At 50.1% G+C, this 23,012-nt stretch overlaps 2 protein-coding genes across 3 annotated transcripts; one reads left to right on the top strand and one right to left on the bottom strand.

Annotated features, from left to right (window-relative positions):
* The first annotated feature begins 2,465 nt into the window (after window positions 1-2,465).
* On the top strand, window positions 2,466-8,604 carry SLC5A2 (solute carrier family 5 member 2). The gene is made up of 14 exons (XM_045993187.1): window positions 2,466-2,591; window positions 3,140-3,211; window positions 3,288-3,392; window positions 4,200-4,364; window positions 4,662-4,767; window positions 5,013-5,093; window positions 5,246-5,475; window positions 5,785-5,920; window positions 6,162-6,269; window positions 6,389-6,539; window positions 6,667-6,835; window positions 6,908-7,123; window positions 7,910-8,039; window positions 8,125-8,604. The coding sequence occupies exons 1-14, from the start codon at window positions 2,466-2,468 to the stop codon at window positions 8,349-8,351; spliced, it is 2,022 nt and encodes a 673-aa protein (XP_045849143.1). The 3' UTR covers window positions 8,352-8,604.
* Window positions 8,367-22,965, bottom strand: RUSF1 (RUS family member 1). 2 transcript variants are annotated; one of them, XM_045993189.1, is made up of 13 exons: window positions 22,620-22,963; window positions 22,298-22,412; window positions 17,986-18,031; window positions 16,351-16,383; window positions 16,156-16,261; window positions 13,060-13,161; window positions 11,013-11,083; window positions 10,750-10,934; window positions 10,613-10,670; window positions 10,187-10,257; window positions 9,386-9,529; window positions 9,207-9,284; window positions 8,367-8,770 (listed from the first exon to the last, which is right to left on the bottom strand). In XM_045993189.1, the coding sequence occupies exons 1-13, from the start codon at window positions 22,917-22,919 to the stop codon at window positions 8,673-8,675; spliced, it is 1,407 nt and encodes a 468-aa protein (XP_045849145.1). In that variant the 5' UTR covers window positions 22,920-22,963; the 3' UTR covers window positions 8,367-8,672. The 2 variants fall into 2 exon arrangements, with proteins under 2 accessions (XP_045849145.1, XP_045849144.1); XM_045993188.1 differs by having other exon boundaries at window positions 8,634-8,770; window positions 16,087-16,261; window positions 22,620-22,965.
* Window positions 22,966-23,012: the final 47 nt, after the last annotated feature.

Genomic DNA, 23,012 nt, shown 5'->3' with positions numbered 1-23,012 from the left:
ACCTTGGCCTGACCCCCTCCCCCCCAGATTCTTTCCTCTCTGAAGCTCCTCTCCCTAGGTCTTCCCAGGCTTCCTGCTCTTCTCCTCCCACATATTCTCCCTGGAGAAATTTGTTTCCTGGCTTGTAACCACCTTCCTATCTTGAGGATGCCCCAACTGGCCATCTCTGGTCTCGATTCATTCATTTCACCAAGTATTTATTGAGTATGTACTCTGCCAGGCTCTCTATCAGGTGCTGGGGAGAACACAGGAAACCAAGCAGACATATTTCTTGACCTTGTGGAGCTAAAGTCTAGTAGAGGAGACAAATGACAAGTACACTGATGACATCACATGTGATGAACAAATGGAGACTTTCCCGAGGGCCTAAATAAAGCTCACTCTTTCTCCTTGTTTCTATCCATTGCACTTCCCTAGTCCTTCATAGCACTTATCACTATTGCAAATAGGTGTTTATCTGTTGCTTATTTATGTCTGTTTCTGAAACTGGAATGCAAGCTCCTGAGAGTTTGTCTGTCAGATTACATGTTTGTTTTGCTGACCATTGTCTCTCCGGTGTCTAGAATGCTATCTAGCTGACTGTAGGGGCTCAGTGAATGTTTGTTAATAGAAGGAAGGAAGGAGGAAGAAAGGAAAGGAAGGAGGGTGAGAAGAGGGAAAAAATAGAGAACTGAGTTAGAGAACGGGAGGAAGGGATTACTTTTAACCAGATAGTCTCTGTGAATATGTAACATCTAAGTTGACACTTGGAAGATTGAGGAAAGAAAACAGCCAGGCAAACAGCACGAGCAAAGCATTCCGGGCAGAGGAAACAGCAAGTGCAAAGGCCAGGATGTAGGAAGGGGCTGGACATATTGAACGAAAGGAAAGAAGGCCGGTAGGCCTGGATTAGGGCGAGTAAGGGGGAGAGTAGTAGGAGATGAGGTCAAAGAGGAAATAGATGCTACATCACAAAGGGTATTGCAGGCCACAAAGAGGGCATATCGATTTCGGTGCTTATAACCCCACTGTATCCTCTGACACTTGGACCTGGATTTCTCTCAGGCACTTCAAATTTATCATCCCCTGAAGCAGATGCTGTGGATGTGCTGCCCATATCCACTGAGTCTGTCGGGGAAGTCATATACAGACAGTTCCCAGACACCCAGTCTCCCCAGCTGCTCCCTGAGGTTCTGTCTGAGGGTGCTCTCTGGGGAAACAAGTGTGCTCCTGCACCCAGCACACCTGAAGTGGGAGGGGGACGTTCTGTAACCTCAGAGAGAGGAATTGGTGAATAAATACTCCTGCTTCCTGGCTCTGAGGGAGTCAGTTCTGAGGTACATTCTCCAGCTGTCTCAAAGAGTCCCCACTGAGATTGTTCATTCACAGTGGCAACCTTTTAATCAAAATGCCCCTTTATTGACTTTTCTTCTTTCTTTGTTTCACTTCCCCTCACTTCCTCCTCAGGAAAGTCCTTGCACCCAATTCCCATCTTCAGATCTGCTTTGAAAGGACCCAACTAAGGCATTCCTTAAATATATTCCCCTAAATATTGTTTTCTGTTCTTCATCTCAGGCATGAACCTAACTTGTCATAATCAGACATCCAAGTCTGGTCAATTCTTCTAGAAAGACAGAGGTACTGATATTTATCAATACTCTCCCTTTTTCCGTTCAGCCCTATGCTGAGCAATGGGACTCCAGAGATGAGTCAGGTCATTTCCTGCTTGTGGGTAATCCCTAGTCAGACCTGGACCCAGAGGAGGACAACACAATGTGCTCATAACTGTATCAGAAAAGTCAGAGAAGCCTTTCTTGAAGAGCTGACATGGGCTGGGTACTGAACGTTACCTTCTGTGAGGTAGGAGTGGGCCATTTGGGAGGCAGGGAGGCACTCTAAGCAGAATGCACATCTAAGGCAAAAGTGTGGGTGTGTGAAAATACAGGGCCTGGGCAGGGCAAGGGAGTTGGAGGGAAATGTGATATCACCCCAGGTTTGGTGTGGAGGAGCAAGGAGGAAGAGTTGGCAGGAGTCAGGGGATGGCAGGCCTTGAACGTGAGGCTGAAAAGCTCCTACTTCCTTTAGTATGATGGAGGCTAGGAAGGGTTTCTGAGCAGGGGAGTGACAGTGTCAGATTTGCATTTGAAAATGATCCCTCTGGATTAGTACATACAAGGAGGCTGACTCAGCCATGCTCCCTAGGTCAAGGTTGAAGGGTAAGCATGGATGAAAGGAGCAATTTTGAGCCTGGGTCACTGGGGACAGTGTGGGGGCTAAGGCCCAGGAAGGAATGCTCCTGAACTTGAAAGCTGTCTGTTCCACAGGACCAGTTTTCGGCCTCGATGAGACCTGATTCAGCTAAACAAAGCTGGGGAGGGGGAACAAGAGCTAGGGGACTTGTCGGCTCACTGACCCTGGGGTAACCATTAATCCCTCCTGTGAGGAAATCCACGGGCTGGTCCCTTGAGAGACAGATCATAGGCAGAATGGAGGAACACACAGAGGCAGGCTCCGTACCAGAACTGGGAAACCAGAGGGTCTTAATTAACAACTCTGCTGACATCCTGGTCATTGCTGCTTATTTCCTGCTGGTCATTGGTGTCGGCTTGTGGGTGAGAAGTTGGGGTGCTGCTGGCAGTCAGGCTTCTGGGGTCTGGAATGAAAGTCTCAGGGAGACCCCATGTTCAGCAGGGGTGGGATGCCTGGATCTTTGAGGAAGAAACCTGGGGCTGGGAGGCAAGCAAATCTTTTGATAGCTTCAGGAAGGCCCAGCCAATGCTCATTCCTTGTCTTCCCACCTTTGGATAGGGTTAGCTGAAGGGATCAGTGGATCTCCATCAGGGACAGCATTCTAAATGAGGTCTCTGTTCCCCATCCACACAGTATCTGACCAGAAGCCCATCCATATCTGAGGCCCCAGGAAGAGTCAGGTGGCATTCAGCCACACTCAAGCTTGTGTAGCTGGGCACTAGGTTAGGGCCTGGGTTGCTGTAGGTGCCTCTGAGGAGGTTGGGGGAGGGGGTTGGGTAGGAACCATCAAGAGAGCCCAGGGCTGGTTAATCTTCAGCCCGAAACAAGGCTGAGGAATGTGTTGAGAAGGCTGATGAGGTCCAAAGATGTGCTCCGAACCCACATCTCCTCCCCAACTCTTGTCCCTCAGTCCATGTGCAGAACCAACAGAGGCACCATTGGCGGCTACTTCCTGGCAGGACGAAGCATGGTGTGGTGGCCGGTGAGAGAGGCTGTGCTGTGGAGCGGGAGGAGGCCTAGAGAAGCAGCCTAGCTCACCCCCACCTCTGGCCATTTAGGTCGGGGCCTCCCTCTTCGCCAGCAACATCGGCAGTGGCCACTTTGTGGGCCTCGCAGGCACTGGTGCTGCAAGCGGTTTGGCTGTGGCTGGATTTGAGTGGAATGTGAGACCCCCTTTTTGCCAATAACCCCTGTGAGAACCCCTGGAACTGTCACATCTGGGGAGGCTCCAAGCAGGGGGGATGGAAGGCTGGAGGTGGGACTTTCCAGTGGTGGGGTGTGGTTGGACTTTGAGTGAGGGTCACACGTCCAGCTTGCAGGTGGGGGGATGTTGGAGGTGACGACTTTCAGGGTCTGCTCCTGACTTGTTGTGTAAGCTGGGACCAGCCACTACCCTCTGTGGCCTTGATTTATTCCTCTCTGAAGTGGGGTGAACAGCCTCAAAGATAGTGAGGTGCCTGTTCTGATTCTCTCTGAAGCTGTGAGGATCTCTGGGCCAAATTAAAGTCCCTCACAGAAATGGGAAGGAGACAAAGCTCTGGGACTGAGGCTTGTCTTTGAGGGTTGGGGAGATCAGGACTTCCTGGAGGAGGAGGTCTCTACGCTGAGTCTTGAGGGACCGAAGGTTTGGTTGGGTGGAAAGGAGAGGGGAGGCAGCCCTTCCTGGCAGAGGCTGTGGTCAGGCTGAGGGGTCTGTGGTTGGATTCAAGTGCTGGCGGGTGAAGGGATAGGGACCACCTTGGGAGGGACTGGCCAGGGGTCATGGCCTGGGAGGACTAGGAGGGCTCTAGTTAAGGGGCCATGGAGGTGTCAAGACTCTGTCCCTTAATACCCCGGGTATACCTCTGGTTCCCCAGTGAGACCTTTCCTTGGTATTACATGTTCAGAAAGAGGTGTCTTACACCCTTCAGGGGTGAGGGCGCACTCATGGCAGGTTCTCAGTCATCCTCAGCTGTAAACTGTGCTCGCAGGCGCTGTTCGTGGTGCTGTTACTGGGCTGGGTCTTCGCACCAGTGTACCTGACAGCGGGCGTCATTACCATGCCTCAGTACCTACGCAAGCGCTTCGGAGGCCATCGTATCCGCCTCTACCTGTCAATGCTCTCGCTTTTTTTGTACATCTTCACCAAGATTTCGGTGAGCATTCATGGAGGGAGTGGAAGGGCCCTGGAAGGAAGGGACCATGGAGTGGGACTCTCTAGAAAGCCCTGGAGGGGGCGGGACAAAGGAGAAATCCCTTGTGAGAACCAAGACTGAAGCACGGTCTGAAGAAATAGGTTTGGGGGCCGTGGCCACAATGGGTGGGACCTGGGAAGGGCAGACCATTGGAAAATAAGAGAATCTTTGAAGCGTGGCCACATAGGGTCGTGGTCTGGGCAAGAGGTAGACCTGGGTCCCTCGGTTCTGACCTGTGCTATCACTCCTTCTGCCAAGGTGGACATGTTCTCCGGGGCAGTATTCATTCAACAGGCTCTGGGCTGGAACATCTATGCCTCAGTCATCGCTCTTCTGGGCATCACCATGATCTACACTGTGACAGGTGGCTGTGGCAGGGGCTTGGGGATGGAGTGGGCTTGAAGATATGCTGGGAGTGTCACTGAAGCAAGCACATTCTGCTCACTAATTCCTGCCTCCTGATGCCCGGGCACATGAGCCTGGAGAATGGGCCATTTCTTTGAAATTTGCTCTCCAGGAAGGGGCACATCTTTCAAATTCACAGAAAGACACCGTATGTGCTCGGGGCATCCTATCTGGGCTGTCTCCACTGACTCAGGCCCGTTGCAGGAGGGCTGGCGGCACTGATGTACACGGATACCGTGCAGACCTTCGTCATTCTTGGGGGGGCCTTCATCCTCATGGGTTACGGTACGGAGCTCAGCCAGTGGGGGAAGGGCACAGAGGTTGCGAGTCACAGAACTCTCAACCTGGGAGCAGAGACATTGCACGTCTCCAGCATGTGGGTCCTAGGGAGGGTGTTGGCACACACACTGGGTCCCCTGACAGCCTTGCCCTCACAGCCTTCTACGAGGTGGGCGGGTATTCGGGGCTTTTCGACAAATACTTGGGGGCAATGACGTCGCTGACGGTTTCTGAGGATCCGGCGGTGGGCAACATCTCAAGTTCCTGTTATCGACCCCGGCCTGACTCCTACCACCTGCTCCGGGACCCTGTGACGGGGGACCTGCCATGGCCAGCACTGCTCCTGGGTCTTACCATCGTCTCAGGCTGGTACTGGTGCAGCGACCAGGTGCGGGGGCAGGGCTTGGGTTGGGAGGGAAGCTGGGGCAGAACCAGAACCACTGTGGGCAGAGCTGAGATGGGTGGAACCGGAACACCTCTGGGGGTGCTCAAAGACCTGGTCTGAGTGGTCAGGAACCTGGTCAGGATGGGGCTAAACCAGACCCAGTGGAATCCAAAGACTCTGGTTCTCAGTGAAGGTGAATTGCCAGCACCACTGAGCCAGGGGCAGGCCTGAATTAGAGCAGCGAGTAGAGACAAGGCCTGAGAGGGCGAGGTATGCAGGATTGGATACAGGATTGGACAGCCCTTGCCGCAGGTCATCGTGCAGCGCTGTCTGGCTGGGAAGAGCCTGACCCACATCAAGGCGGGCTGCATACTGTGCGGCTACTTGAAGCTGATGCCCATGTTCCTCATGGTCATGCCAGGCATGATCAGCCGCATTCTTTATCCAGGTAATGTCTGCAACCCCGCCCCCACCAAGAGTCCTGTGCCCCATCCAGCCCCTTGTGTACGGTAACAGGTGCCTATTTCCTACTTCCATTACTGTCCTTTGATTTGGAAATCCCATCGACCCAGGCCCACCTCCCACCAGAGGTCCTCTCTCTCTTCCTAGGGATTTCCTGTCCCCACTTCAGGGATCTGAGTTCCCAGACCAGGTCCCGTCCTAGCCATGTTGTGCCCTCTTCCCTGCAGACGAGGTGGCATGTGTGGTGCCCGAAGTGTGTAAACGCGTGTGTGGTACCGAGGTGGGCTGCTCCAACATCGCCTACCCGCGGCTTGTTGTGAAGCTCATGCCCAATGGTAATTATGGGCTGGCCAGCTGCGGAGACTGCCACTGGGAGGAGTCACCCCACGCCAAGTCTGTACCCTCCCGGGGATACGCTGGTGGCCGGGGACTCACAGCTCCCATCAACCTGCAGGTCTGCGCGGACTCATGCTGGCGGTCATGCTGGCCGCGCTCATGTCCTCGCTGGCTTCCATCTTTAACAGCAGCAGCACGCTTTTCACCATGGACATCTACACGCGCCTGCGGCCCCGTGCAGGCGACCGCGAGCTGCTGCTAGTAGGACGGTGCGGCCTGGGTTCCCCCAAGATCCTGCCCCACCAATCAGCCATGGGGTGGGAGCAGGGAACACTCACAGGATTAGGGGGAGCTGGGGAATCCTGTGTGAAATCTCCCGACGGCCACCCACCGCAGGCTCTGGGTGGTGTTCATCGTGGCGGTATCCGTGGCCTGGCTACCCGTGGTGCAAGCAGCGCAGGGCGGGCAGCTCTTTGACTACATTCAAGCAGTCTCCAGCTACCTGGCGCCACCTGTGTCTGCTATCTTTGTGCTGGCGCTCTTTGTGCCCCGTGTCAATGAGAAGGTGAGTTTGTGTGTAGGTGGTGACTTGGGGCAGAACCTGGACAGAAGAGGCTGACACTCTCTCCCCTGGCAGGGTGCCTTCTGGGGACTGATTGGGGGCCTGCTTATGGGTCTGGCACGACTTATTCCTGAGTTCTCCTTTGGCTCGGGCAGCTGTGTGCAGCCCTCAGCATGCCCGGCGCTCCTCTGCGGCATGCACTACCTCTACTTTGCCATCGTGCTCTTCATCTGCTCTGGCCTCCTCACCATTGTAGTCTCACTGTGCACAGCACCCATCCCACGCAAGCACGTAAGTGCCGGCCTCTGGATGGGCACCAAATATGCACCACGTGAGTCAGTGCAGCCCTCTCTACCCCTAGTCTGCCAATCCACTTCCAGGAATGCCCAGTGAGGAGAACCTGATTTCTACAGAGGGTCCGTGAGGGTAGACTGGGAATCCAGTTGGAAGCTGCATTTGCAAAGCAAGCACAACATTTTATTTAAATGACATTTATTGGAGGTATTCACCTCCCAAAGTCCTTCCAGTGGCCCCCAGGACTCAAACCACAGATCTGATTGATGGCTGAGAGGGACAGAACACTATCCTGAAGGCCCACACGAGGGTTTGGTCTTGTGCTGCTGCAGGGCAGGAGCCCCAGGGCAGGGCTGACTGGGGGCCAGGACAGATGAGCTGCGCAGAAGGATGGGCAGGGCTGCACAGGTGAAGTGGGGGAAAGGCAGCAGGAGGAAACTATATACACAAATATCCACAGGAAGGAACACTGTTAGCAGGACTAGAAGATTAGAGCCTATAAAGGACTAAAATTTGAGTTTAGAGAGGGACTAGGGGCAATGAAACAAGGGGTGACCAGGGCCAAGAGCTTTTAACACATGGCTGAAGAGCTTAGCTTTAGTCTGAGGGCAAAGGGCAGCCATGGCAGGCTGGGTTTGCTGAACTGAGTCTGAACATGTGGACAGGGTGGACAGAGGGAGCTAAGGTGTCTTAGGTGTCCAGGGAGACAGGAGACTTCAGGGTCCGGGGCGGGGGGCGGGGGGAGGACCAGCACTCTCACTTGGTCCCTGCTCCCTTCCCCAGCTCCACCGCCTGGTTTTTAGTCTGCGGCACAGCAAGGAGGAGCGAGAGGACCTGGATGCTGATGAGCTGGAAGGTCCAACCTCACCCCCTACACAGAATGGGTGTCCGGAGCATGCTGTGGAGATGGAGGGTAAGGCATTCCTCCAGGAGGTGGGGCCAGGGACTAGGGGAGCCAGGTTCCTTCAAACTAACTCTCCCGTGTCCATTTTTCCTAGAGGCCCAGCCCCCAGCACCAGGCCTGTTTCGCAGGTGCCTGCTCTGGTTCTGTGGAATGAGTGGGGGTGGGGCGGGTAGTCCCCCAGCCCCTACCCAGGAGGAGGTGGCTGCAGCAGCCAGGCGGCTGGAGGACATCAGCGAGGACTCGAGCTGGGCCCGTGTGGTCAACTTCAATGCCCTGCTCATGATGGCTGTGGCCACGTTCTTCTGGGGCTTTTATGCCTGAGGTCAACTCTGCTGGACACCATGAGCTACAGCCAGGGCAGAGCTCAGCCTCACAATGAATGGGGGTGAGGCGCCTTGCAGTGGTGAGAAGGGAGTAGGGCAGGAGCAGGAGGGGGTAGGCCCTGGTTCCCCTTCTCTCCACCTTGTCTCTATATGGGGCCCCAGTCCATCTGACTGGCAGTTACAGCCCATGAGGCCTTGGCCAAACTGCCACAGCAGTTCCCCTAAGCAAAAATAAAGCTGCTGTTCCCATATCCTGCTATGGCCAAAGTGTGCTTGCTCTAGGTTCCTATCCTGGGACCTGGGTCTCCATCTGGGCTGCTCAGAAGATCTTCTTTTCCAGAGAGAGTAGCCAGGTGGCCCTCCACTCATCCACCTCTAACTGGTGCTTCTCAGTCTTCCAGCCTGCATCCTGCAGTCCTGGGGAGAGGTCATAATCAGGGGACTGCTGGGGAGAAGACTCTAGGGAGTCTGGGGAGAGTAGTAAGGAGCAGCACAGGCCAGGTGCATGCTGTGTGTACTGCCCAGGCTCCTCTTGCCTCTGCTGGGTCATTTCTGGCACAAAATGAGGCTAAAACTTCAACTGGCTGTAGCGAGAATTCACTGACTTAGCACATGGGAAAGAGCTGGAATGGAGTAGGTGCTAAATAAGATCATCATCAGTCATTTGTGAGCAAACCTCCCCACCCCACGCCCCCAGTTCTTCAATGCCAACTGGAATTATAGAGATTGTCAATACTGACACAGCCTCAGTATCCCTAACCTCCCCATACTGCAGACAAGGAAACAGGTTAGGCAGGGTCTCTGGGGGAGAAGGCCTCAGAGGCCAAAGAGTCATGGAGCTTAAGGATGTTACCTTTCAAGAACTTTGGGAATAGCTTGTCCAACACCTGGTGTGTCTCTCTGACAATGACCCAGCTCTCCTTCTCAGGATCTGGAGGAGGGTGCAGAATGAGAAGCTGTCAGGTCCCCAAGTGGAACAGAGTCCTTCTTCTCTCTTTGAGTCGTCAGCAGTCTAGACTGTGAGGTGCTTACCTGCCCATATTTGGTTCCGAAGTTCTGTCAGTTCTCTTGGGAGGGGCCCCTCTCCCTGCAGGGCTTCAAGCACCAGTCCGTGTATGGCAGCCCTCAGGATGGTTTCAGGGCCTGCCATCTGGCTCAGAACAACTTGCACCCGTCCTGGAGAAACCCAGGGACAGACTGGTATTAGGGAAGGGCCACCTCCCCAAACATCCTTGAACCTACCATCCTGCTTCACCCCTGTCTTGAGGCGTTGGCCTGGCACGGATGGAGGCTATCTTTCACCTTTCACCCTTTCCCTTCCATCTTCATCTCCTGTTGTCCCAATGTTCTGGCCAAACTGAAATGCCCAATTTCCAAATACAGCTTTATAAGAGGCCACTAAGGTGGGTTTATTTTGCATGTCTAGTGAGAATAAGCACCTTTTAGCACACAACCAGCAGACCAGTAAACTTCAGTATTTGTTTCCTCAACAGGTAACTCAGGATGGGAGAGAAAAGTTCTCCAGCGATAAGCAAAGGTCATAATCTTATTTGAGTACTTTGCAATATATAAAGTGCTTTACATAATTGCCTTACCTGATTCTCATAAAAACATGCAGACAATAAGGCAGGCATTGTTAGCCTCATTTTACACAGGGACAAAGTGAATTTCATTGGGGCATGCAGCTATAATTTGAATGCACCAAGTCTTAGTCTAGAGCTCCCTCCAAGAGACCAGGCAGCCTCTAAATTGTCCAGGGCTTGAGGCTTTGGAGCTGATGGAATGAGACCCCAGAAGGGTGAGTCTAGGGCTGGAAGAGCGCAGCACACTTACTTTGTGACTTGTCCCAGTGAAGGAGGTAGGGTTCTTGGTGTCCCTCAACCAGCTGTTGTAGCTCAAAGACACTGAAGGAAAGAAAAGAGTGGAGTGGGGGAGGAGAAAGCAAAAGTAGGAGTAACCATCCAGTCAGCTGAACTGTCCTTACTTCATCTGTCCCTCACCACCTCTTCATCTCTCTCGGACATTACCCATGCATGCGACATCCATCCTCCCCTTTTTTTCCTGTGTCTAACAAATGTATCCCTTATATCTACTCTGTGTCACACCCCTGCTGCCCCCAAGTCTGATTAGTGGCAATAAGGGACCTAGAATAGAGAGGTGAGGCCCGGTCAGGGGAGGCCAGTGTGTAACTGGAATAAAGAGCATGTGTGGGGAGTGGGGGTGGCAGCAGGGGTGGATGGGAGACACTGGGCCACTTACCTGGAGATCAAGCGGTGTAGGGGGACCCCCAGGCATAGAGACAGAGATGGCCAAAAACCTGTGGGAAGCTGGAGTCAGGATGCCCAGACGGGGAGAGACTGGGAGACACAGCACTTAAGACCAAGAGGTTGGGTCACCTGTCCACAGTGGCTCCATCTGATTAGCTGAGGTGGGCCCAAGTACCTCTCCCCTCTGAAGGAAGTGCTTCAGTACCAGCCGGAGCCGGCCTTCATTCAAGGTCTCCAGGACAAGGGCTCGGACTGCCCGGTAGTTGGCGTAGATGTGAAGGACGGTGAGGAAGAAGAAACAACCTAGGCTGAAGCTGGGTGGGAGAGTGGGGCGGTCAACAGGGGTGGAGGCCCAGCGGGGAACCTCCTCCCTGCCCTTGATCCCGGCTTACCCAGGGCCAGCTGACACCAGGGGAAGCATCAAGAGGCTGACCAGGAGCCCTGCCAGGTTTACCAGTGTCTCCTAGAAAATGGCAGAAGGGCTGGGAGTTGGAGAGCTTCCTTCCAGGCCAGGCTAAATATCCTTGAGTACCTTTCATTACCTTCTTCCCTGCTGTAGTTCCTCCCAGGGCTCCTTACACTGATGAGGGTGCCTAGTCAGTTTTTAATGAGTGAGCGGTCATTTAAGATACCAGCTGCTTCTGTGTCTAGGTGGATACAATGCCCTTGGAACATGTCTTCTTTGTTTTGCAAGAGTCCTCTGAGTACCTCTATACTCAGGCAAGTGAATGTCCTTGGAATGAGGAAGTTCTTAGATTTAGTGTTTTAAAAAGACTGATCCCCCTCAGCCCCTAGGTATACAAAAACATTTGCAAAGGGTTTAAGGGAACTACTCAGGAAGAAAGGCACAAGATCCAAACCTCTTCCCTTGAGAATCAGTTATCAGAACCCTCTAATGGCCTGAGATGGCCTGACTGAGCTCACCCAAGGGGAACAGACACCAGGCCACCTGTCCCCAACTCATCATAAGGGAGGAAGAGTCTGGATTGGTGGCTCCTGAGTACTGGAGTTGAAGGGAGAGCTGGTTCTGGCATAAAGCAGGTCTGAAGAGAGAGCTCTTCCTACCCAGATGTCCTGGCAAGGGGGAGGGCTGTGGAAATAAAAGCTGTGGATGTGACGGTGAATAGATTAGAGGTCTTGGTTGCACGAGAGCAGGAAGACCACCTCTCCCTCAGGTGGAAAGACTCATTTCCAGCAGCCACATCAAGTGGTAATAAAGCAACATCAGCAGAAATCAAGGGCCTGCTGTAGGACTGAGCACATCTCCTGTGTTGCCCCTGTGATGTGTTCCTGCTTCTGCAAGCTGAGGGAGCCCCTGGGCTTGGAAAATATAGCCTGGGGTTATGAGGAGGGTTGGGGTTTGGAAAGAGAGGAGGTGAGAGAGAGCAGGCATAAAGCCCGGAGATCCTAAAATTCAAGTCCTGGGTTGTACTTATTTTTCCCTTCCTGACAACCTATGGAAGAGATAATGAGGAAGAATTAATCCAACCATATCCTGAGAGAAGGGACGTGCACTTCAGAGAAGGGACTGAACCTCTCCCTGACTTATTTCCTCATTTGTAGAATGGCAACAATAGTGCCTCCTGTATTAATGAGTTCATATAAATGAAATGCTGGGCACACGGTTAGTGCTTAATAAGTATTAGCTTGCGTTTACAGCTTAACACCTAATATTGTTGAAAGGAGTTAATTTTAAATTTAAAACAACTTCTATTTAGAAACTGAGCAAAACAATTTAAGAGAAGGACAGAGTGTAGGACTGGACAGAACAGAGGTTTCTAAATTGCTTCAGTGTCAAAGCTCTGTGACACTTCTGACTAACCAGTCCTCATTTTCCTCTTCTGTAAAACAGGAATAATAACAGTAACTGTCTCCTGGGGCTGGTGTGAGTTAAACAATGCAATACACATAAGCAGCTAGCACAGGAGCCTGGGAGGATCCCATACCTGCAGAGTTCAGCCTTAACGGTCCCCACCTTTACTCCCGGATGCCCTGGTCAGGTGACGGGCGGGGTCAGAAAGGCCTACAAAACTGTCATGTGGATACCCCTGGCCAATGATCCCAGCCCTCCTCACATGCTGAGCACTTTTTGACCCCCCAAGTGCTTTGATATATAGGGTCTCATGTGGTCAGACATCTACCTCAGAGGCTAGGACTATGGCCCAGAGAGGGTGAAGGCCAGGGCAAGGGCCCACTCTTGGCCACACAGGCATCGGGAAGGAGCTGAGAGGATCGGCTTGGACTTTTTGCCACTAGTACTCATGCCCTCAACCTGACTGCCTAAGTTAGTCAGAGCGGGGAGCATGACATTTCCTCCCATGTGTGTATCTCCCACCCCTACCCTTAGGAGCACTCAGGTGCTTCTCTCCAAACTCCCAAATCGTGGCCTGGCCTGCCTCCCTGCTCCAACTCCCTCCAACCCCAATTCCAGCTGCTCACCTGGCTGCTATCCTTGGCTGACACATCAGCCATGTTGTTTCTCCTGGCCTGGTGCATGGTCAGGGCAGCCCGAGTGGCCCCACCAGCCACGCTCACGATGCACTAGGTGGGGAAAGGGAGAAGGAAAGTCAGAATGGCCATGTGTGGTGGCAACAAAGGCACTTCTGTGGCTGAGCCAAGTAAATGACTCAAACCAATTTGAGAAAACCAGGTATCAGGTGACCAAACAGCAAAACCCTGAATGCTGTCCTTGGTATCTTGTTCTCATCCCCACACTTCCACTAGGTCCACGTCCCCTCTTAGTCCTGGAGAAAACTAAAGCTCTGCCTGTCATACCTCCCTGTGGCCTAGTCCCAAGGAACTCCATTTCCTTCCCCAGGGTAGAGGCCCAAAGACTGTTCTTAGCCCACAACTTCTACTTTGACTGTACCTGCCTCTTTGCTAAGCTTCTAGGTCCAGCCTGGATTCCAATTTTATGCTTCCTCTCTGCCCGTAACCAACTCCATCCTCCTTCTGTCCCAGTGGAGGCCTAGTCAAGTCTTCCAGGCCACTTCAAAACCCACAGTGATGGCCCTGACCTCCCAGGGTACCTAGACCTCCTCAATCCCTGAGACCTAGGATGGTAGAACTCATCAATGAGGGTCACTGATCACTGTCATCCATTTCGCACTTATCAAATCTTTTTTAGATGCCAGACGCAGATTTGTGCTGTGATATAATTCAGGTAGAACCCTTGCCCTCATGAAGTCTATAAATCAAAAGACAATAAATAAATAAACAAGTTGTCAGGCAGGCAGAGGAAATAACTTGTTCAAAGGTAAGAGAACATGGTACGAAATGAGGATGGATTGACCAGATCATGTGGAATCCTGCAAATTTTGGTAAGGTCTTTATCCTAGAAGCAATGAGGGCAGGGAAATGACCTGATGCAGGATTACGAGCTGCTCTGAGAAGTAATGAAGAGAGGTGAGAATGGAAGCAAGGACACTACCTAGGAAGCAACCAAGCTTTTTTCAGCAACAAGAAACCACCAGATGGAAGTTCGGCTGAAGGTAACAGTGGGTAGGAAGGAGAAGGCCTGGACGACAGCCAGGCTACTGACTGGTGTACCTGGGGTATGGAGGGATCAGTCACTGAGACCAGAACTCTAGAGGGTGAGAGGTGGTCAGGGGAAGTTCATGCCCCTATTCTACTCCTTTATATGACAGATGAAGAGACCGAGGCACCAAAGGCGGAGTATAGTGCATAATTTGAGACAGATGGCAGAGGTCCCAATCATTGGTCTACAGCTATAGCAATAGTTCTCTGGTGTTTCCTGCCCTGGAGTTGGAGGGGGTGCTCAGGGCACTGGGCTACATGTAATCCACCACAAAGAAGTGCTGTCTCTGAAATGTCACTAGTGCCCTGTGGAGAAGCGCTGCCCTGAAGTGATTTTGAACAGATGGGCTTTTTAGATGGATCTTACATGTCTTCTTGAGTCACTGCTCTGTGCCAGGTACTTAACCCTGTGGTAAAGACAGGTTAAGCTCTTTACTGAACTATGCCTCAGTTTCCTCACCTGGATGTGGCCAAACTGAAGGAATTGTGAGGATGAGCAGCCTGGCAGAGAGGAAGAGCTCACATTCACCACATGTGACCTTCCAGCTTCACAACCACTTCATGCTGTCCTGCCCCTGGACCTCGACCCACACTCTTCTTTCAGCTTAAAAACATCCACCCTTAGACGGAGAGGAGAGGGAGTTGAGGGAAACTGGAAGGGGAGATGAACCATGAGAGACTATGGACTCTGAAAAACAACCAGAGGGTTTTGAAGGGGAGTGGGGGTTGGGAGGGTGGGAGGTTGAGGAACCAGGTGGTGGGTAATAGGGAGGGCACGTACTGCATGGAGCACTGGGTGTGATGCCAAAACAATGAACACTGTTATGCTGTAAATAAGCAAATAAAAATAAATAAATTAAAAAAAAAAGAAAAAAAAAAACACATTTATCGCAAAATAGCTTTAAAATAAAATTAACTTTTTATCTATAAAAAAAAAAAAGGAAGATGTGGTCCATATACACAATGGAGTATTATGCCTCCATCAGAATAATGAACACTGTTATGCTGAAAATAAACAACAACAACAAAAAAATCCACCCTTGGGGCGCCTGAGTGGCCCAGTGGGTTAAAGCCTCTGCCTTCAGCTCAGGTGGTGATCCCAGGGTCCTGGGATTGAGCCCCGCATCGGCTCTCTGCTCAGCAGGGAGCCTGCTTCCCCCTCTCTCTCTGCCTACTTGTGATCTCTGTCTGTCAAATAAATAAACAAAATCTTAAAAAAAAAAAACCAAAAAACATCCACCCTTCACCTTAAACTCATTCTTCAGGACCCAGGCCTAGGGAAGAGGCCCATCCCTTGACTCGGCCGGGATCCCAGCTCAACCCTCTCGTAGGCCCCTACACTTCTCATCTGGAATACCTGTAGCTACAATGTTATAAACTTTTGTTTAATTATGTGCGGCTTTCTTCCAAGAAAAAAATGGGAGGGCCTATATTTTATGCCCAACATGCAGTAGGCACTCAAATATTTTACCCAAAGAATGAAAGATAGCCAGGGGGCGCCTGGGTGGCTCAGTGGGTTAAAGCCTCTGCCTTTCGCTCAGGTCATGATCCCAGGGTCCTGGGATCGAGCCCCGCATCGAGCTCTCTGCTTGGCGGGGAGCCTGCTTCCTCCTCTCTCTCTCTCTGCCTGCCTCTCTCCCTACTTGTGATCTCTATCTGTCAAATAAATAAATAAAATCTTTAAAAAAAAAAAAAAAAAAAGAAAGATAGCCAGAGAGCTGGTCCCACGATGCTGACACTGGAGCACCCTTTCTATCTTTCAGCTCAGAGTTCCTCACCAATCTTGTGGTTTCAGACACTGTCTTAGACTATGTGAGGAACTATGTGGCTGGAGGAGAATCAGAAAATAAGGTTGAGTAGGAGCAGAAAACTCTGAAGTTTTTCACTTTTCTACAAGTGCTTTGAACACAGGGCCCAGGCTGGTCTCACCTGTGGGCTCCAAGTGAGTTCAAATACAGCACCACCAAGGCAGGTATAGGGGGCCCGAGAGGTGGATACCTTGGCCAGGTTGCTGGTACAGACGGTCATGGTGAAAAAGATTGGATATATGGGAGCCATAATCTCGAGGAACATGGCTACATCGTTGAGGATATCAGCAAAAAGCCTGCGGGGGAAGGATCAGAGGTTAGAGATCAGAAGTTAAGAGACCTCCATAATAGAAGACTTTCCTCCCCTGTCTCAGCCCCTCCTTACCTCCACTGCTTGGCATTGCAGTCCAGTTTAGTCCTGTTGGGGAAGAGAGGTTGGTTTGCAATTTGAATGTAAGGAGAAAACACAACCCGTGGGCAATGCAGGCCATCCTTAGGCTGAGGTTAAGGTCTGAAGGGCTCGGCAAAATCCATACTCCATGAAGACATCTGTCCCAACACCCTGTCACTGCTGCCTGAAATACCATTAGCTGCGAGAACCTTCAGAGGTCACTTAATGTTTCCCCTTCACTAACCCATGATGCATGAGGGAAAAGAACTGATTGTCGTGTGCCTGCTCCCCACCCTCTGGCCTCCTCTGGGAGAGGCCATCCCTGGGTCCCTCTGCCATCTCCCCACCCCTTCCTCCCACTTGATCAAGGGTACCCAACAAGAAGTCCACATATTTTGGACTGGTAAGCAACTACATTTAGTGTAACCCCAACAAGTTACAGATAAGTAGCCCAGAGAGGACACATAACTTCCCTCAGATCATATGGAAAGCAGGGGCCAAGAAAAAAAATATAATGGCCAGGGGCAAGAGGCAGGCTCTGACATCCAGGCCCAGGATAATTCTATCACCAAGAGGATAGATGCCTCTTCTGCCAGGCAGAGGGACTCCCTGGCCCATGCACAAACACTTGGGGACCTCTTCTCCAAGAGTCTGGTAGCAGGGGATGCTGTAGCCTCAGACCAAGTGCAGAATTTACAGCATTCCCTGTCCCTTACTTTGAAACCTCCTGAAGGGAAAAGGAGGATTCCAAGGTATGGGACACACAGTAGAAACTCTTGAGGGAACAAATGGCAAAGGCAGGACTAGAACATGTGAGCTTGGTCTAGGGCCCTGCCCAATAAAGTAGCCTGATACTATTAGTTATAAGCTGTGCAACTTGGGTAAGTGATTCCTTTTAGGTCTGCTAAAATGTACACATTCAATCCTTCTCTACACAAAGTTGTTCTAAGGATTAGAGATGATAAGCAGACAGCCTGTGAGGCACAGAGCTGTTAGCAATAGCTAACACTTATTAGTGTTAATAGTAACTGTTATTATTATGCTTATAATGAGCCACAATATGCTATGCACTTTGCATAAACTATCTCACTGAACACCTTGTAGGTAGTATCTGCCTACAATTAACTGCAGATACTAAATTACTCCTCAGGTTGCCCAATACTGACATGAGGAGGAAGAAGGCAGCACAAGATCCTTAATTCCTTCTAGACAGATGGTAATGCGCATTCTATGTGAGACAGGGATCCTAATGACCTGCCTGTCTAGTCCCCATTAGCTTCTGGAGTCAAAGCATTCCTTTTGAATTAAGCATTTTCCTGTCCAGCCTTCTTTTTCAATAAGCAAAGAGAGGATACTTAGAGCCTTTTGGCTGATTTTTTCCATGGTGGGCAGCAAATTAATGCTCTGAAGGCAGATGTGATCATAGCAATAGTTCTGTGGCTTCATTGCTGGGGTGAGCCACCTGGACTGGGTACTTACTAAGGATTCCTTAGCTCTGATGAAATAATTGCTAAATCTCCCCTCCCCTAGAGACTGGTAGGAGAGAGGAGGAGCTGAAAGTACAACGAAGGATGAGATACACTTGACCCCCGTCTGGGGAGAGTGGCCAGACCAAGAAGACAAACTCACCCCTTCCACCAGGCAAAGATGATACGGCCCAGCATGCCAGTTGAATCTGGGGGAGAGAGGCACTGGTAAGGAACAAGGAAGAGCCTGGGAGGCTGTTGGGCCTGGCAGACCCTGGCACTGAAATGGCTGATTCACCTTGCGTGACCACTCTTAGGAACTCAGTTTGGCACCATAAATATTGGACAGACAGAAGACAGAGCTGTATGATGGGGTCAGAAGTGTCTAGACTTAGCAGTTCCTCAGTATGTACCCAAGAGAACTAAGTGCCCATGCACACCAAGAGTCATGGACCAGAAATACTCTTTGCAGCATCGTTCAGCCAAAGACTGGGAATAATGCAAATGCTCATCGACAGGAGAATGCATAGATAGATTCTGTTATATTCTCTTAGTGGCATATTAGACAGCAACAAAAATCCAACGTACAACTACTCATATCAAAAGTGGATGAATCCTAGCATTATAATACTGCATGAAAAAGCCAGCCATGAAGACTAGATACAGCAAAATATATCTTTCATAAAGCTCTAAAACTAAACAATACAGTGTTTAGGTATATATATCTATATGGCAAAACAATTAAAAAAAAAAAAAAAGAAAGGAAAAGCAGGAAATCCTGTGTGGAAAGTTCAGAGGTTATTGTTGATATTCCAGCTCTAAGGTTGGGCAACAGGTTCACATATGGTCATTAGAGTATTAGTTAGAAAAAAAGGATTTGAATTACAGTTTGATGACAGACAACTGGGGGTGTGAGGCAGCAGGAGAGGCCTTCTCAGACTAGTCAGAGAAGTCTCCAGAATCAGCTAGACAACACATGCTTACTGGCTACTTACTTTGTGCCAGGCATTATAGGAGGTAAGGGGATACTGTGACCCAGAAAGTCATGATTCCAGACTCAAAATACAGTGTAAAAATAAACTGCAGTCAGTACGAGAAACACTGATTTAGACCAAGGATCAGTTAACTGTTGTCTACAGTCTTCCACGCCCTGTTTTATAAATAAAGTTTTATTGGAACATAGCTGTGCCCATTCATTTACAGACTGTCTATGGCTGTTTTTGTGAGACAATGGTAGAATCAGTTGCTGTGACTGCAACAATACAGCTTGCAAAGTATAAAATATTTACCATCTGGTCCTTTACAGGTTTGCCACCCCATGATTAAAACCCCTTATATTGAAAGCAGCATTAAGTTCAGCAGGGGGATCACAAAGGACTGTTTTAGGACCAAGCTAACTCAGAAGGCCTCATACAGTGGACACTGAAAAGATACAGTGGGCAGAGGACTCCTAACTTGCTTGAACTTGAGGGCATGGACCCTTAAGGGAATGGAAGAAGGGAAATTAGGTTGTAGGAAGAGTATCCTACAGCATATAAAGATGGTGACAGGCTGACCTTCCCCATTCTCCACTGGAAAGAGCAGTTCTCACCCCCTGCCCCAACCTCTACCCTTGGGCAGTAAGGCCTTCTATCTAGACAGCTTTATGCAACTCTGGGCTGAGGCACACCAGTAAACACGCTGCTGGACACCTGAAATCTTTACTCCTTTAAATCTTCACCACAATCCTATGAACTTCTAAGAGATCCTCCCTTTCACAGATGAAGTAACTGAAGCTCAGAGAAATTGGTCAACAAAAATAGGACATTCTGTGAGGAAATCTGGATGTCCAGCTCTTCTGGAAGTACCTGAAGTTCCCTTACCCCCACAACTGGCTGGGGTTGAGCAGTGGCTACCTCACAGGCATCCGTACAACACATTTCTTACCTGGCCTGCTCTGTTTCTCAATTTCTGTCCCCTGTATGTCCCTGGAAGTAATACCTACCAGGTGGCTTTATAGGCTTCCTCCATCACCCACTTGACCCTCTTTCTTTCAACTATATTTTCTTCTCCACAAAAAATTTGTTTCACTTAAGATTCTTGTATTGGCTCAACTTAGTAACTCTGCATATGCCAAGATTACTTTTACTTACTGACAGCTCACTGGGCCAGACTCTATTTTTCTTCCCTCTGACTGCACATTCAGATCCAATACGGTGTATGTCTTGCATACAAGGGCCACTGGGTAGAAAGGGGACCTATTCTATCTTTCATCAGCAGCCCGCAGAGCCCTTGTCAGAATCTGGAAGTTGGCACTAGGATGCAACAATGACATAGAGCCTCCCTGTGTCTGAAAGTCAACACTGCCCATTAGACTAGGAAACTTAATTCCCACTTGCTCTTCTTTGCCTCACTTATAATTAGCTGAGCTATATGATCTAGAAACTTTTGAGCAGTAGTAAGGAATCAGCTGTCCACAAACTGTACTAGGCTCCACTCTAAATCCCACTGGCAAGAATGTAGTAATTAAGAGTGGGACACAGGGGGCGCCTGGGTGGCTCAGTGGGTTAAAGCCTCTGTCTTCAGCTCAGGTCATGATTCCAGGGTCCTGGGATTGAGCCCCGCATCGGGCTCTCTGCTTAGCGGGGAGCCTGCTTCCTCCTCTCTCTCTCTCTGCCTGCCTCTCTGCCTACTTGTGATCTCTGTCTGCCAAATAAATAAATAAAATCTTTAAAAAAAAAAAAGAGAGTTGGACACAGGAGTCAGTCGGTCTGGGTCCAAATCCTGGCCCTATGTAAACTTAGGCAAGGTATGAAACCTCTCTGAAAAAGGTATTAAAAATGGTATCTACCTAATATGGCTGCTGTAGAGATTAAGTTACATATTACACATAAGTGTACAAGATTCCTGGCATACAGTGGTAGGCTGTCAAAATATTAGCTGCTAGTAGTAGTATTATTGTTAGCTATGACAATTAATACCACGTTCCACTAAGAGACCTGTAATCGAAAATGACTTCAAAAAATTCCAAGGGAGTTTTTAATATAAAGCTCTACATACAAATTTCCCACGTCTGATGGAAATGAGTTTGTAAACTCTTTTCTAGTTAAGGCTTCTTTTAATATCAACAATAGGCTTTAAAAAGTAGTTATTTTTTCCAACCTTAAAGTGACCTTATTTTTTTCTTCATAACTTGAACATACATATGGGCAACATGTCGGTGATAAGACTAGGGTGCTTAGAAATGACATGGAAAACATCAATTACTGATCCATGGTCCTGCTGCATTCCAAACACTCAGCCAACAGGAGATCAAAAGATTCAAATTAAGCACAGTTTGGTGCTATGAAAATGAATCTGGAACTAAACTCCGGGTTCAAATCCATGCCCTACAATGTACTGGCTCTGATCCTGGTCAAATTACTTTTTCGTGCCTCAAGTTTCCTTACCTGTAGAATGGGTATAATAACAATACCTGTCTCAGAGCTACTGTGAAGCCAGCATATTTAAAGACTGGTCGATAATAAACAGTTTGTATGAACTATTATTATTAAAAGAGACAGCTAGGACAACAAACCACAGAGAAAGGCTACTTTCAAGAGGTGACTCACATTGGGTCAGTTTGCTCAGTCTTAATAAGGATGTAAGCAGGAACCTCCAGATCTTCCAAAAGATCCATGGAGACTCATCAGAGATATGGCCAGACTCATGCTAGAAGCAGAAAGAGCCTTCTCTTTGGGTCTGATTTAAATTCCCACCAGGAAAAGTAATGAAAGACAAAGGACAGTGGAGAAAGCCATACATCCTCCTGATGTGGAACCCGTGGCAGTTTCCCTTTTCTTCTCCACCTCACTCTTTAAGTGGCATGGTACCACACTGTATGTTCTATTTTTCATTAGTGATTTTTCAAGAAGCTGTACACATGCAACAGAGGTTACTACAGTTACTATTTACAGCATCATGCAGTATCCCAGAGGTTCTAAAATACCTTTTGTCTTTCCCAGAACCTCCTCCTTCCTACTCAGCACTAACTACAAAACTGTTTTTTTCTAGAACTGAGCAATTTCCCACATTTCAAGCAAGCAGCTAGTCCTTTTATTCAATAACTGCATTCTTATGTAATGCTCCACAAAAAGCCTAGGGGTAAAGGAGAGGGGATGATTAACTTAGGGATTTGAGCTCCTGATGATTTAGAGAGACTGAACAGTATGAGGAACAGACTGCCACTGCAAGGCTGATGCTCAGGATGAGGATATTTTGGCAACTAATTAATCGTTGAATAAAACCAATAAAAATACAGTTTAGGGACTAGGGAGAGTTGGCTCCTAGATCCAATCAGGAACGAGTCCATACAAATACACACCACAGCCTAGAACTACAGGCCAGAACACTGGGACAGGGGAAAGTGGGGGGTTGGACTTCCCATTTGGAGGAAAAAGAGGCCAGTGAGATGGGCTGACAGCAGCGACAGGCGAGGTTCCAGGGGCCCAGCTCACCTTTCACCAACCAGGTGGCAGTGGCAGCTGAAACAGAAGCTTTTGCGTTCCCCACCCCTATGCCCAGCAAGACTGCATGGGTGGCCAGGGAGCCTGAGAGGCTGGAAGCAAAGGCCTGGAGAAGAAAAAAAGCGGGGTGAGGACCGTGCGCAGGGGCACGGAGGTCTAAGTTTTATCACCAGCTCTCACAGATGCGTGACCTGAAACATGTCGCAGTCCCGCTCTGAGCCCGTCTCCAAGCTCTCAATGGAGCGAGGGGGCCCGCACTGTCTCCTTCACCCGTGGCTATCTGCTGCCCCCTACCCCAGTCGGCCAGGCTGACCTGTACGGAATCCCATAGCTGGTAGGGCAGATAGTCCGGGCTGACGCTATCAGGGAAGCCCTGCGGCAGGAACACGGTCATGAGACCGGAGAGAGGTGGTGAAGCAGTCCCGGGTGTCCCTCCTCCGCCGCCATCCCGTCCTTGGGGTTTTGCTGTGAAAGGCCCAGAGAACCCCCACCAGCGCCACCCCCAAGCCTCCCACTGCAAGCTCCCGTCGGCGGCGGCGAGGCAGCCCCGGGCCGCCCCGGAACCGAACTGTTCCGAGCACAGTTGGGACTCTAGATTCGCGCAGTCAGCCATTTCAGAACTTCCTTCAGGGCCTCTGGACGCGAAACGTGGCAGAACTACATTTCCGGCTTGGCTACGGCGGCTGTAGAGGTGCAATCTTTCTTC

The sequence above is a fragment of the Meles meles genome, chromosome 21 (genome assembly GCF_922984935.1).
Source record: "Meles meles chromosome 21, mMelMel3.1 paternal haplotype, whole genome shotgun sequence".
Lineage (NCBI taxonomy): Eukaryota > Metazoa > Chordata > Mammalia > Carnivora > Mustelidae > Meles > Meles meles.
Note: the sequence above shows the minus strand (reverse complement) of the source record. Positions and strands in the feature narration are given on the sequence as shown.